A 15405-nucleotide genomic window follows, 5' to 3' on the forward strand; every position below is an offset into this window, starting at 1 on the left:
TTCTCCCCTGGGTCGCCTGCTCACTCCAAGGCCTTGAGCTAGTCCTTTATCTAAGGCCAGCCTTTGGTGCCCCTATGCCATCTGTGAGCTGTGCAGGGAGCCCTTCTGCACATCAGACTTTGAGAAGAACCAAGAGACTCACTGAGGGCAAGACCTGGCACACCAGCAGGGGTTGGAGGAAGCAGAGCAGGGAGGTCCCCTTCAGGAGGTGGCCACTGTGTTGATAGAAGCATTGTCCTGGACATCAGGAGTCACCCCCAGCCTCCTCCCCATGATGCCAGACAATTCCCTTTTCCCCGTGAGCCTCATCTCTGTAAAATCAGATGCTCCACATTGTCCTGAAAGTGCTGAGAGAGGGTCTTCTTTCTAACCTTTCCTGATATCAGACACACATGGACCACTAGTTTATGGTTTACCTGTTATTTTTCCCAAAATGACATCATTTTTACCTAATTTTTAAAGGAAATGTTATTATGCAAAATCCATCATGAAAAAAATCATTAAGAGGTCCTGACAAAGCCAGGCATGATGGGTCACAGCTTTTAACATTAGCTAGCACTTAGGAGACAGAGGCAGAGACAGGAGGGTCTCTGTGGGTGCAGGGCCGGCAGCTAGTCTACACAGTGAGTTTCAGTGCACTGAGAGATGCTTGGTGAGCCCCTTTCTCAACAAACAAACCCAGAGAGTGACATAACAGTCTTCAGAAATAGACGTGAGGTTGGCCACAGCCCCGCCTGGGTGAGAACAGAGCTATGTGAGCCCAGAGCTGGGGCTTCCCCAGGGCACCATCAAAACGACAGAATGCAGAACATGCTATAAACATGAGTCCTGGGGGACAAGAAAGGCTGGGTGGGCTCAGCGGCTCCTCAGGTCTATCCTTGGTCTGGGAAACCCTCTGTCTGTGGTACACAGCTGGAGGCTCTGGGGCCTGGTTGGTTGCTCCCTTGAGCAGGCAGTTGGGTGGGGGCTGGGGGATCTCAGGAAGGCTGAGGTGGGAAGGGCACCGAAGTTGCAGGTGTGGGCGGAGCAGAGAAGCTGTGGCAGGGTTGAGGCGGGCCAGGCCTACATTTGAGAAAGGGCATAGATGCTGAGGAAGGTACACACAGGTTAGGTCTGGTCCCAGAGATGGTTTGGAGCATTCTCCCCCAGCAAGCCTTTCAAGGCCTCCTGGTTAGGATTGTTTTCCTCAAGCCATTCCTTCTCCCCTCCCCATCTCTCCACCTGCACATGCTCTTGACCCTCTCATGGGGAGGGAAAGTCAGTCCTTTTCTCGGGGGTCACAGTCATGGCACCACCGCCCCTGGCTCCAGAGATCAGGCATCTTATGGCTGCCTGCCTGGGCCCTGCATTTTCTGGGAGCCCACCCAGCCTTTCTTGTCCCCCAGGACTACGGGCTGCTGCAGCTGGAGGAGGGCGCGACCGGGCACAGCTTCCGCGCAGTGCTGTGCGTCATGCTGTTGCTGTGTTATCACACCTTCCTCACCTTCGTGCTCGGTAGGAGGCCCAGGGTGCGAGATGGCGGGCTCCCGGGTGAGGGGCTGCACACCCTGCTTGGGCTTCCAGGGCTGAGGCCAAGGCAGGTCAGTGGGCCTGTACCTGGCCTGCTGAACATCCACTTCCTCTCTGTGTGGGTTCCATCCGTGAAATGGGGGTGATTGCGTCACCTTGTGGAAAGTATGAAGATGCCGTCCCTTCTGGTTCCGACTGAGAAATGGCCTCCAGATTACTGAGCCTTTGGTGTGATAGGGCACTATCCACATTAGCTTGTTTAAGCCTATCACTCTGGAGATAGGGAGAATCGTTGTGCCATCCCACAAGGGAAAGACAGAGGCTCCAGGAAGGCTCTGGCAGGTTGCTAGAGGGAGCACAGGCCCCAGCAGTGGTAACACGAGCAATGTACCTCCCTGCCTCCTCCAGGTACTGGGAATGTCAACATCGAGGAGGCAGAGAAGCTGCTGAAGCCCTACCTGAACCGATACCCCAAGGTGAGACCAACCCCTGCTGGGCACCCCATCCCACCAGTACCCAGTGGGCCCACACACATCCTCACGAGTTTCATTGCAGGGCGCCATCTTCCTGTTCTTTGCTGGGCGGATTGAAGCTATCAAAGGAAATATTGATGCTGTGAGTGATGTGGGGATCTCTTGGGGTATCCTAGGCCAGCAAGAAGTTAGACACACAGAGGCATACTCGGGGATAGGGTGAGCCCATGAAAGGGCAGGGGTGGGAGAAGCATTCTGTCGGAGGTGGTCTGGGAGGAGGGGCTCGTGCTGTAGGCTTTTGGTAGGAAGATGTAGGATTATGTCATTCCTGATCAGGAAAAGCTGCTGGCCAGGGTGTGGGTGATTAGGCTGGATGTGGGAATAGGAATGAGGTAGGTGGGGAAAGAGCCATGGAAAGGGGCTGAGCAATGTTCCTCAACCTGTGGGCCACCACCCTTTTGGGGTCAAATGACCCTTTCACAGGGGTCACCTAAGACCATCAGAAAACTTAGATATTTACAGTTCACAACAGTAACACAATTGCAGTTATGAAATAGCAATAAAAATAAGTTTATGGCTGGGGGTCACCACAATCTGAAGAACTGTACTAAAAGGTCATAGCACTAGGAAGGTTGATAAACTCTGAGCTAAAGACCTCAGGGAAGGTCACAGTCATGGCAAAGTCCAGAGAACTATGCCATGATAGAAGGCTACATTGTAGAGTCCTGGAAGTGTCCAGCCAGCCCTCTCAGGATCAATCCCTGGGTGTAGGTTACCATGGAAACTATGAGGCTCTTTGGTGTTTTCTCTGAGGCCCAGACATTATTATATCAATATATTAACACCCTCTGGAACTGAGTAGACGGCCCAGTTGGTAAGCTGCTTGGCACAAAAGACCTGAATTTAGTCCCCAGCACCTATGTGGAAAAGCCAGACATGGTGGCATGGGGTTTGTTGACTAGCTAGCCTAGCCTAGTTGGGGAACCCCAAGTCTCAGCAAAAAAGCCCTGACTCAAAACAAAGGCAGATAGCTCATGAGGAAAGACACTTGAGGTTGGCTCCACCCACATCCATTCACAGGAACACACAGGGATGGGAACAGTAGTAACATCTTGTGCTTCCTGTCCCCTCCCCCATGTGCACTACTCCAAGCTTTCACTCAGTGACCAGATCTCTAGAACCCAAAGGAGAGGCAGTCATCATGAATAGCCTACAGGGGGCCCTGGAAAGGTGTCCCTGCTGTGGAGTTAAAGGGTGCAGCAGTGCGGGGCCAGGCGGGCCTCCCTAAGCTGGCTCTGGTTGTCCACAGGCTGTCCGGCGGTTTGAAGAGTGCTGTGAGGCTCAGCAGCACTGGAAGCAGTTTCACCACATGTGCTACTGGGAGCTGATGTGGTGCTTTACCTACAAGGGTCAGTGGAAAATGGCCTACTTCTATGCCGACCTGCTGAGCAAGGAGAACTCCTGGTCCAAGGTGGGCTGACACTGTGGGTCAGGGCTCACCCACATAGACCTAGGAGCCTCAGAGCTAAGGACCAAACCCCAATGAACACAGATGTGTCCACTGGGATCTAAACAGAACCAAAGGTTTGAACAGGACTCAGGGGTGGGAGGAGCTAAAAGCTGTGACAAGCAGAGAAACTTGATTTGGTGCTGGGGGTTGAGTCCAGGGCTGTGCCTGTCCATGCATTCCCTACATCCTGAGCTACATCCCTTCAACTCTAAGGTGTCAGCATAGCTATTTGTCACAAGGAATAGACATGTCTCACTGTCTAGCATGTCCTGTCTACTGTGGCTGGGATGTTCTTCTGCACCACCCAGGTATGGCAGCCACCAGCCACATGGACACACCAAGCACGGAGCATGGAGCACCAAGACAGTTTACACTTTATGTATTTTTAATCGAAAGGCCCCAAGTAGGCGTAAGAAGGCAAAACCTTTGAAGGAGAGTCGTGGAGGAGGACTTAAGGAAAGAGGAGAAAGAGAACAAAGCAGACCCAGAGCAAGAAACACACACGGGCTCAGGGCACTGCCGAGAGGAGCTGTGTCCACTGGGTGAGGGCGTGGTATGAGTGTGGCCCGATGCCAGAAGCCACTTGCTGGAAGCTGACAGGCTGTCTGCCTGGCACAGCCTGGGTTTCCTACTCTTGTGAGGTAAACATTTGTGGAATTAGAGGGCAAAGAGCTGACCCCAGGGAGAAAGGCCTTGGATCAGAAGTGATTGTGGTCCACCTAATGTCCCTGGATGACTTGACGGCATGAGTCACTGCTTGCTCCAGCCTGACTCCTGACTGTACAGTGAGTGTCTATCAGGGTGGGGACAGGGAGGCCAAAGAGCGTGTTTTCACAGGCAAAAGCCTGGAGGGGCTCTGGAGGACAGGGAAGAAATAGCATCAGATGATCCTGTGGAGGAGTTTGGGGCAAGCCATGGGAAGCCTGAGAGGCTCTTTTTGCTTTATTATAACTGGGGCAGAAAGGGCCTGAATCCTTGTGCCTGCTGGACACTCCAAGTGCCAGGCCTTAGCCTCGGCCAGGATACAGAGGAACAAAGGGAAGACACTGAAGGCACATCCTGGAGAGAGATGAAGCACAGAAGATACAGTGTTTGATGCTGGCTATTCAGTGAAAGAAAAAAAAAAAAACCTCCTCAGTCAGGGACAACATTGGGGTACAGTCAAGGGTGTGCCATGTATGTCTTGAAGGAGGACTGGGCTGCAGTGGGCTGCAGGAGGGGGACCCCTTCTCTTTGGAGCAGGGCAATGGCTGGGATTAAAAGCTTGTGCCACCACGTCCAGCTGTCACGGGACTTTTAAAGACTTGTCCTACATCCTCCTGTGGCTTACGGATTTCCATCTGTCTCTATCCCCTTGTCCCATCCTATGACTTATGAACTATGTGTTCCCCTTGACTATATGAGACTACATACTAACTATCTTTCATATGTGGTAGCTATTATCCAGGAACTCACTTGTTTGTGTGCTAGAGCATGTATTTGGCACATGGGTGGATCTGCGAAGGAGGCATTGGCTTCCAGATGTCATTCTCTGTTCACCTTATTTTTTTGTGGTGATGTCTCTTCATGGAACACAAACCTTGCCATTTCAGCTATGTAGGCTTGCCAGTGAACGCTAGGGATCTTCCTGTGTCTGCCCTGCTCCAACTCCTCCCTACTTGCCAGTCCCAAACTGGGGTTCCAGACACCTGCAAGGAAGCCTAGCTTTATGCATGTGCAGAAGATCTTAACTCATTTCTCATGCTTACACAGTGAGCATTTTGCACACTGAGCCATTACCCAGTTTTTTTTTTTTTCCTGGCTGGTTTTTATATCAACTTGATATAAGCTGGAGTCATCTGAGAGGAGGAACTTCAATCGAGAAAATACTTCTGCAAGATCAGGCTGTAGGCAAATTTTAAAAAGTTAGGGATTGGGGTTGGGGATTTAGCTCAGTGGTAGCAAGCACAAGGCCCTGGGTTCGGTCCTCAGCTCTGGAAAAAAAAAAAGTTGGGGATTTGGGGATTGATGTGGAAGGGCCCAGCCCCTTGTGGGTGATATCACTGTGGGCTGGTGGTCCTGGGTTTTATAAAAAAACAGACTGAAAAAGCCATGATGGGTAAGGCAGTAAGCAGCACCCCTCCATGGCCTCTGCATCAGCTCCTGCCTTCAGGTTACTGCCCTGCTTGAGTTCTTGCCCTTGCTGCTTTCTATCACTAATTGCTATATGGAACTGTGAGTGCAGTAAACCCTTTCCTCCTCTGGTTGCTTCTGGTCATGATGGTTCACCACAGCAATAGAAACCCAAACTAAGGCAGTCTCTCACTTCAGCCCAGGCCTAGAATTTATTATGTAGCTTTGGCTGTCCTTAAACTTGAAGCCATTCTCCTGCCTTAAACTAACAATTGTTAGGATTACAGGTGAGAGGGCTCACCTCATGCTAAGATCGTTTAAAAATTATTTTTTAGGTCAGCACACAAAATTATTGGTTTTATTGTGACATTTCCATACATACATGAGAGTATACACTTTATTTTCAGGCCCCTTCTTCCCAGGCCCCTCCCTTTCTCCAAAGTCTTCCTTTTTTTTCCATGTCACATAGAGAACTGAATAGATATAATTCTATGTACATCATCCATCCCTCCCTCCCTCCCTCCATCCATTTCTGGTTTGCTTTCTGTCGCCATGATCTGTTAACACCATGACTACACTGGCTAATTCTAACTCAACTTGACACAGGATAGAGTCATCATCAGAGAAAAGGGAGCCTCAGTTGAGAAAATGCCTCAAGGTCCGGCCACAGGCAAGACTGTGGGGGCATTTTCTTAACTAGTGATTGATGTGGGAGGGCCCAGACCATTGTGGGTAGTTCACCCTGGGAAGGTGATCCTAGGTTCTAAAAGAGCAGGCTGGGCAAGCCACAGGGAAGAAACCAGTGAGTGTCACTCCCCCATGGCCTCTGCATCAGCCCCTGCCCTCACTGCTTTTGATGATGGACTGTTCCGTGAAGTTGCTTTTGGTCATGGTGTTTCAGCACAGCAACAGTAACCCCAAGATAAAATGGTACCAGGACAATGGGGTTTTGTTGTGATAGACCTAACCATGTTTTGAAGAGAATGAAAGGACTTTGGAATTGGGGGCTAGAAAAGCCAATGAGTGTTCAAAGTGTGATGAGCTGTACTGTGGAAGCTTGGAAGATTAAAATTTTGAGAGTAGTGCAGATGATGAAGGCCTGGTTTGTGAAGCTCTAGAAGGAAGTTACAGACTATCAAGGCTGTCTGCTATTTTGAGTTGAGATTCTGTGATTCTGGATAGCTGGGGTTGAAGAACCAGCCACGATTAGCAAGAGACCAGAACCTCTGAAGTAAAATCTTTGCTTTCCTGGGACAACTGATGCTGGAGCTAAGAAATTAGCAGCGATTAAGAAGAAAGCATTGCTGAGGTGAAGCATGGGAAGTGTTTCCTTGGAGTCAGCATGCAGAAGCTAGAGGCAGTCATTATTGTGCCTTGCACTCAAGTGGTGCTGGTTTTGAAGGCATGAAGGACTCATGAAACAAAGCTGGGGCTTGGCACTGTGAGATCAGGATAGACTGAGGTGCAGCCTCAGTGGTTGACGCTTCTCTTTTAGGTATACACCCAGGAGTGGCACACTTAATCGTATGACAGCTCTATTTTTGTTTGTGAAGAATGCCCATACTGATTTCTATACTGGCCACCGATGTACCGTGCCAGCAGGCTATAAGGCTCCTCTTTGTTGCTGGTTTTCTTGAATGTAGTTTTGATTTGCGTTTCCCTTATGGCTAAGGCTGTTGAACATTTCCCCAAATATTCATTGTATCTGTTTTGAAAACTTATGTATTTTGTTAATTTTTGTTTTTATGATTGTGGTGGGCATGTCAGTGTGTGTACACTCTGATCTACCCTTTCACACTTTTGTGGGTTCCTGGATTGTTATGCTTATATAACAACCACTTTACCTATCTACTTTGAGCTATCTAGATGATAGATGACCCCTTTTCCTTTTTTTTTTTTTTTAAAAGAGATGGGGTCTCACTTAGCTCAGGCTGGCCTCAAACTTACAATGAAGCTAAGAATAAACTTCAACTCATGATCTACCTGCCCCGACTTCCCAGCTGCTGCAGTTACAGACTCTCCATGCCCAGATCCCAACTCATTTGCTGATTGGTTGCTAGACCTTTTATAGTCATTTAACAGACATGGTTTTTGACCTGGTTATTTTACACTAATTGGAAGCCCTACTGTCAGTTTTAAATTCTTAGTTTAAAAATCCAAATAAACTGAGTTTGTTTGGGGGCAGTGTTCTAATAAGAAAGATGTTCCTGGGTGTGACGGATGTAGAGTCTGTCTCCATTGCTTATGAAATTGATTTTGAATTAGTGTATATGTACTCAGCCATGTCTTTATTAAATTAATATCTCACAGGCATTCAATCGATAAAGCAAAGCTAGACGGGAGCTACTGTCCCTGGAATTCAGTGCACCCTTGTCAGGGAGAGGAGACCTATAGGTGGTGTACAAGGGGGACACCGTGTTAAAGGTCCTGTGAGGGGATTGCATTACACACCCACAAAGACGGAGCTTAGCTGATTGGAGGGTAGGCCAGCCGAGGGTGCTCCAACATGGATGGTGCAGGCGAATATTCCCGGATGTCCTGATGATCTCTTTTTCTCCAGTTCTATTTTGGCCACTGGCAGGCATTTTCTTTGGCAGAGCTGTCCTGGGAGGCAGCTGTTTCGAAACTTGGCCACTTGAGGGCAGCACTGAGGCAAACGCCTCAGCTCCTGTCTGTCTTGTGATACTTACTGCTTATGGGGTGTGGCCTCTCTGCAGCTGGAGCAGGGTTCCCTACTCTCCCTGTCAGGTGGCCTATGGATCTAGCAGGCAAGGTCCTTGCAGACATTTTCTTTAAGGTGGATTGAGATGACGGTGCAAAGTGAGTGATGTAGGTCTATCACTGAGCCTTGCGAGGGTCCCCTGTTCACTGTTCTGAATCATCTGTGTCCCATGCATGTCCTACCTATCTACTTCCACTCCAAATCTTCCCACGTGCAGTCACTGCTTCCAGTAGCTCTCCTCCATACTCACCCTGTCTGCACCGTCTCAGAAGCCCGCATGTTGCTCAGGTCTCTCTCGTTGGGGCCAAGATGGAGAGGGAGGCTGCTTTGCAGGCACCTAATTCCCACCCCTAAGCTCCTCAGTTGCTTCAGCATCGTCCCTGGGGCTTAGTCATTATAAATCTCTGTGGACCCACAGTGAGGGCTGAATTTCATGTGGCACTCACTGTGACTAGAGGGAGGGCTGCTCGTGCCTCACTGCTGCTGTCTCCCACAGGCCACCTATATCTACATGAAGGCTGCCTACCTCAGCATGTTTGGGAAGGAAGACTACAAGCCATTCGGGGACGATGAAGTGGAGTTGTTCAGGTGGGCCCCGCCACGGTGCTCCTGCTGTAGGTCTTACTGTGATAAAGCACCACGACCACGGACAAGTCCATCACAGCAGGGATGACAACGGGGGCCAGTGGGAAAGGGATGGGCATGGTAACAACTGCAAATGCAAGGCAGAGAGCAAAACTGGAAGTGGGGGGTGCTATGCATGAACTCTCAGAGTTTGGCCCCAAAGACCTACTTCCTCTAGCACACTCATATTTCCTAAACCTGTCCCTAAAACAGCACCACCCACTAGCAGCCAAGTTCAAATCCTTGTAGGGGACATTTTTCATTTAAGCCACCAGACTCTGAGGTAAGAACTCTCTATCAGCTGAGTTTGCTAAAACCACAGAGAGAAGCACAGCCCAAGTCATTGAATCAAACTGACATTAAAGCCACTGCCCAGCTGGACAATTCTATTAAGAAAGGAATAACAAGCAGGCTAATTTTGCAACTGGAAAAGGTATTTGAAGACCCTAGGGTAGAACCTGGAACCAAATATCTTTTCATTGTTTTTTTTAATCACTTATTGCCTTTGGTGAAGTCAAAAGGTTAGTGAGTCCAACCTGGAGTTGGAGGATGGTGTCTAGAACTCTCCTCCCATGTGGAGATGAGGCTGGCCAGCTTCATTAACAGGCCTTTGTTAGTGCTGAAAGACAGCACTTTATGTGCATAGTGCCTTCTGCTAGAGCAAACCGTGGCCCCAGCTCACAGAATTCTCCCAATCTTGAAAGCAGGTATACTTTTGAGATTAGAAAACAGACCCAGAAAGGTTCTGCACTGAACACACAGCAAGGAACCTGAGGTGGCCTCACCCATCCAGTTGTTTCCTGAGCCCACAGAGCTTGGGGTCTGAGATCCCAGCCACACCCAGTGGCCAGGCAGCTGGTAGTGGGTGAGGCTCCAGTCAAGGCATGCCCGGCTGTGTGTGAAACAGCTGAGGCGGCCACAGTTCAGGAGGCTGGAGTTAATTAAGGGTTTGAGCTGTTTGTGCAGGTCCCTCCTTTCTCTGGGTGTTGGTCATGCCTGTGAAACTGGGATTAGACTTTTGTGGGCCCTCCCAGGATGGCCTGGGCGTACAGGGGAGATAACTAGGAGGCAGGCTTAGAAGATACCTAGATACATTCTGCCAGCTCTGGAACCTTTGCTCAACCACCTTCGAAAGCAATCAGGTCATGCAGGAACTGTGAAATGAGCCATAAGAGGCTGGCTTGCACCTTGAAATACTTTTAAGAGTCCCCTCATCATACAGTGTGGAAACCGAGGTCTAGAGAGGCAAAGACTGGAGACCTGTTCTCCCTACACTCTTGCTCTTTTGTTGCTGGGGACTTGGACATGTTAGGCAGGAGCTCTCCCACTGACCTGCATCCTCAACCCTTCTTTCTTCAGGGCTGTGCCAGGCTTGAAGCTCAAGATTGCTGGGAAATCTCTACCCACAGAGAAGTTTGCTATCCGGAAGTCCAGGCGCTACCTCTCCCCCAACCCCATCTCCTTGCCAATCCCTGCTCTGGTGGGTAGGAAGAGAGTCTCTGGGGCAGAAGGTGGATGAAGGGACTAGAAAGGGTTTCACCATCACCTGGGCTGGGAGACCGCCAGCAGGTGCAGGTGGACCTCAAGGCCAGAAGAACAGCTCTTCTAGATACTAGATAACACCCCAGCCCCAAGCAGAGGGATCACCTGGCTGTCTTGTTCCTACAATGACTGTTCTGTTGTCCCAGGGTTCTAATTGCTATTTGCATAGTCATCCTTATTAGATCAACCTTTTCTGAAGTGAGGTTGAGGTCTCTGGCCATATTATGTTTGACTTCATGGTAGGTGTAAAGCAGGTCAGTAATAACTTGAACAGATTAGACAGATGAAGTAAAAAACTTGAATTCAGGGATGTAAAGGCTCCAGAGCCTAAATCCAGGACCACTGTTAGGCTAATTCCATGAATCACTGGAGCTGGGATCAGATAAGCTGAGTCCAGAAAAGTAGGTTCTGCTCTGCTCTGATTGCTGGGTAAACATTCCTGTTCAATAGTGTGTAACCTTAGGGGTCCTTCTACCTCCTGTAAAGTCAGGTCTTTACAGTATTTTACAGACTGAGTGTGGCAGTGCATGTCTGTAATCCCAGCATGTGGAAGTTAGAGGCAAGGGGGTTATCGTCAAGCTACACAGTGATACAAGAGACCCTGTTTCAAAAAGAAAATTAGTTTCAGATGTATAATAAAGTTACTGCTATCAGAATGGGGGTGGGGTACTGTGGCAAGGGTCGAAGTGACTATACCTATGACGTCTGTAGAAAGTGATCTTGAGTAAGTCATGGGAAGGACAGGCAGGCTATGTACTTCTGGTTCTAGAACCGTTATAGCCGTTATTCTATCTCGAGACCACAGAGCGACTTAAGGAACACTGACCTGAATCTACTGTGTAACAAGAGCCCTAACATCTTTAGGGCTCTATAGAAACTGCATTCCGTATCCATTACCTAAGTGATAGTTTAGGAAATGGGACTCAGCTACTAAGTCATTGAAAGTGAAAATTTAATGAATTTCCTGCCGATCAAGATGTTTCCTAACTTTGATGAGGCTGCTGTCCTCGAGCTGCTGTTGAGGAAAGGGACAGTCTTAGGCGCCACTGTCCTGAGATGCTTAGTAGCAACCTCCAACAAGGGAGGCCCTGCCAGCTGGAGCAGGAGGGTCCCCTGAGCAGTGTTGGTCATGGCCTCGTCCTCAGGGAAGGAGTCTGGATAGAGAGAGGGTATGATAGTATTCATGCAAGGTACAGTAGGGAAGTAGCTGAAACCTATCGGCAGTGGGCCTAAACCCTTATAGAATCCCTTGTAAGGCTGCTTCCACAATGCCCTCAATCCTAAAACTTTATAGGCTAGGAGGGGGCCAAGACCTTTTGAACGGAGCTGCCTGTTTTACCGATGGGAAAACTGAGGCCCTGCTGAGGCAGAGACCTAGGACTGACTTGCCCCTCCCACTCTCAGGAGATGATGTACATCTGGAACGGCTATGCTGTGATTGGGAAGCAGCAGAAGCTCACTGATGGGATGCTGGCAGTCATCACCAAAGCTGAAGAGATGCTGGCCATGGGCCCAGGTGATTACCTCAGGCTCCTGATCCTGACAGGCTAGGTCAGGTCTTTAGAGATCAAGGTTCCTCTGCCAAAAATGTCCTCCTCATCCCGCTCTCCTACTAACCAGCCTTTTTAGAAGACCAGTGTTAGGTCTTCTAAGCAAGTGTCCCCTGTCTTCTTGTCCAGGGCCTTCTCTTGAGCCTCCTCCAATCACTCCTAATTCACTCTGGAGCCATTATCTCAATTTCTGTCTTTTCTTCTCAGATGTGAGTCCCCTGAGGTGAATCCTGTCTTGATTCACTTGTGTCCTGGGTTCCACAGAGGGGCTCCCTGAGTAACTGTTGCAGAAGTAAGCAAGCCTACCTTGTTCTCCCACATCTCTATTCTCAGAGAATGAGTACTCAGCAGATGACGACTGCCTGGTCAAATTGCTGAAAGGCCTATGTCTGAAATACCTGGGCCGAATCCAAGAGGCAGAGGAGAATTTCAGGAGCATTTCTGCAAAGTAAGTGCTTCTGGCTGCTCCATCTTCCTACTCCAACTCATTCACCATCCATGTGCTGATGTCTCCTCTGTGCCAGGATAAGATATCAGGAAAGGCTATCAGAGAGACACCTGATGTTTATGGCTTATGGTTTTAATCTTAGCACTTGGGAGGCAGAGGCAGAAATATTTCTAAGAGTTTGAGGTCAAGACATATAAACACAAATTAATAAATTAATTTAGAAGTTTAGCCGGTAGACAAAAACAAAGGGGAAAGTTTTAAGTGGAGTGTGCCTGGGCTCAGGATACACACCAGAAGCTGGTGTCAACAGTGAGGACCTCCCCTGCCTAGAAGGCTAGAGAAAAAGGCCAGGCTAAGAAGGGCCTTGTCTTTACAGAGATAAGCTGTCCTGCAGATGGTCGGGAAAGGACATGGCAAGGAAGATGGTGTTGTTTGTCTCTAGGACAGAATGGGGCAAGGGTCAGAGATACCCAGATAGGGAACAGGCTTCCAGTTTAATAGACCAACCTTGAGAAAAAGTGGTTGAGACTGAAACAGGGGGGTGAGCTAAGTCAGCCTGAAGGCTCTGGAGATGGTCCCAGCTTTTCTATCTAAGGCAAGGAGCTGACGTTCTGAGAAAGCTGTGGAGAGAACCTGAAGGGTGGGCCATGTCTGCTTCTGTTTTGCAGTGAAAAGAAAATTAAATATGACCATTACTTGATTCCAAATGCTCTACTGGAGCTGGCCCTGCTATTTATGGAGCAAGGCAGAAATGAAGAGGCCATCAAACTCCTAGACTCTGCAAAGTAAGGCTTGGTCAATCCTCATGTTTCCTATCTGTGCTCCCTCCGAACTGAGGTGCCCAGGTAACAGTGAGGCTGCTGGCAAAGGCAGTGTTCTGGGAACAGTTCTGACATGTTACAACAGAGTTTTTCCCTCTGTTTACAAATAATTGGCTGAATTCTTGAGACAGGAAGTGAACTACGAATGGCCCGCCCTAAGCCAGCTGTAGAGCTGGTATAAAGACCTAAGTCCCCAACAGGACCAAGAGTGGTAAGAGTAACCCCTTCCATTGGGCAGGGCTCAATTTAGTCTTGAATCCTTGAAAACTAGAGTTTGAGTTGTCTGTGAATGGGGATGCGTCTTACATAGCTCAGATGGGGAACTGAAATATGACACACCTCCCAGAGGAGCCCAGCCTCACCTGTCTGATCCTTTTCTCCCCTTTAGGCAAAACTACAAGAACTACTCCATGGAGTCAAGGACACATTTTCGGATCCAGGCAGCCACACTGCAGGCCAGATCTTCCCTAGGAGACGGCAGCAGATCCCCAGTCTCATCAGTGTCCCTGTAGCTTTCTGCAGCACTCTTGGGCTGGACAGAGCTCCTGGAAACATTTCAAAAGATCACCTCCCCTACCCTGCCCTTCCTTGGGGTCCACCTGGTGCTCCAGTGGGATTGCACAAGAATGTCTGTGCAGAAGCAAAGACAGCCTTTTTACCAGTGTGGCCAAAGCCTTCACACATACGGGTACCTGTTTTACACTGTGATGTTTAAGAGAATGTATGAACAGTTTACATTTCTTTAGAATACATTGATGGGATTATAGTTGGTGTTTAAAAAAAACCTACCCCCCCAAAACAAACAAAACCCTCTAACTGCCTGTTAATCTGTTTACTTCCTGATCTGGAAGTAATTTCCCTACTTGTTATCCAAGGCCAAACTGCTTTTCAAACCTCAGCTTTTGAGGATAGGAGTTCCTAGCATCTGAGACTTTGGCTTCAAAGTTCTACATTGCAAATTCCAGGACAGCCAGAACTACACAATGAGACACTGGGTCTAAAAAAAATAAAACAAAACAAAACAAGTTGCTAACATTTAAAATTTGAGTTTTCATATAAATTTGTCTTCTAATTGAAAAAAAAAAAAGGCATGAGAATCAGAAGCTCAAGGCCAGTCTTGGAGTCTGAAGCCAGATGAGGTGCTTAATTGAAAGGAAAGTCTTAAGACAACAGGAGGCTACTCTACAACCTGTTAGCTTTCTGTGGCTTGCAGCCCACATTATAATGTCAGTCAAAACAAACACTCTATCATGATCCTTTTTCTCACTTAAAGCTTTTTTTTTTCTTCAGAACTACAAAAAAAAAAAAAAAAAAAAAAAAAAAAAAAAAAAAAAACCCTTTCTACAGACAAACCCTTTACAAGTATGTTTTTTTTCTAAAGCCTGGATACTATGCCAAGGCAGCACTGGTCACATCACTAACACATGGTTGGTAAAACTGCAGCTTACAAGACTGCTTTTGCTTCTCTTTTAAACTGTGTGCTGCTGCTGCCGATTTCCTGGTGACTTCATTTAACTAGCCAATTTTTACCTCAATTGCCCTGGTTGTAGTCTGGCTAATGACAGTTCAGTGGATTAGGCTTCTTGTACTCCACCTGTAGCTTCTGAGATAGCCTGGAAAGAGGTTTCTTAATCCTATCCTATCCTGTCCTAGGCTCCTTCATGTCTTGAGTCATTCTAAGCTCCTCTTCTCTAGTACAGACTTTTACAGCACCTCTTCCCTGTAGGAGACTGGGACAGCTGGGAAGCCCAGAGGGCAAGTGTGCCTCACTGTGCAACAAATGGACCAGTTGGCAGGGGAGCAGCAACTGTGTCAGATCTGCATGGGCCGTTGGCTATGTTGTCTAGCTCAGACGCTCCCTGGTCTGCAGGGTGGTTGGCAGTATGCTGGTCCCTATCAGCTCTCACACATCTTGGCAGGTTTCCCAATTTCCTTATCTCTCAAGTCAGAGCAGGAGTGTTTCCAAGTCAGTTGTTACATGAACAGCAAAACTAAAAAAAAACTAGGCCCCCAGAAGGCCAACCTCAAGCCAAGGCTTGGCTTATGTCCAGGTAAGAGATTCCCAGTAAGAATGACATGCTCCTTCAGAAAGTC

The 15405-nt window shown here is 48.4% G+C and overlaps 1 protein-coding gene and 1 long non-coding RNA gene across 12 annotated transcripts in view; one reads left to right on the top strand and one right to left on the bottom strand.

The window, feature by feature from the left end:
* Ttc39a (tetratricopeptide repeat domain 39A) overlaps nucleotides 1-14353 on the top strand; it is a 52593-nt gene extending 38240 nt beyond the window's left edge. For 9 of the 11 annotated variants that reach the window (XM_087548181.1, XM_087548175.1, XM_087548178.1 and 6 more), the window contains 10 exons: nucleotides 1386-1494; nucleotides 1918-1985; nucleotides 2065-2124; nucleotides 3292-3453; nucleotides 8823-8914; nucleotides 10310-10430; nucleotides 11897-12008; nucleotides 12376-12490; nucleotides 13159-13275; nucleotides 13700-14353. In XM_087548181.1, coding sequence (XP_087404307.1) covers nucleotides 1386-1494; nucleotides 1918-1985; nucleotides 2065-2124; nucleotides 3292-3453; nucleotides 8823-8914; nucleotides 10310-10430; nucleotides 11897-12008; nucleotides 12376-12490; nucleotides 13159-13275; nucleotides 13700-13823 — 1080 coding nt within the window. In that variant the 3' untranslated portion in view covers nucleotides 13824-14353. Of the gene's footprint in view, nucleotides 1-1385; nucleotides 1495-1917; nucleotides 1986-2064; nucleotides 2125-3291; nucleotides 3454-4063; nucleotides 4278-8822; nucleotides 8915-10309; nucleotides 10431-11896; nucleotides 12009-12375; nucleotides 12495-13158; nucleotides 13276-13699 lie in introns of those variants that run through there. The other 2 variants (XM_087548179.1, XM_087548184.1) reach the window with 2 other exon arrangements.
* LOC148005976 (uncharacterized) lies at nucleotides 11428-12557 on the bottom strand. Its single transcript, XR_015621056.1, has 2 exons — nucleotides 12441-12557; nucleotides 11428-11646 (listed from the first exon to the last, which is right to left on the bottom strand). It is a non-coding gene; the product is annotated as an uncharacterized LOC148005976 (long non-coding RNA).
* Nucleotides 14354-15405: the final 1052 nt, after the last annotated feature.

The sequence above is a fragment of the Rattus norvegicus genome, chromosome 5 (assembly GCF_021556685.1).
Source record: "Rattus norvegicus strain SHRSP/BbbUtx chromosome 5, alternate assembly SHRSP_T2T, whole genome shotgun sequence".
Classification (NCBI taxonomy): Eukaryota; Metazoa; Chordata; class Mammalia; order Rodentia; family Muridae; genus Rattus; species Rattus norvegicus.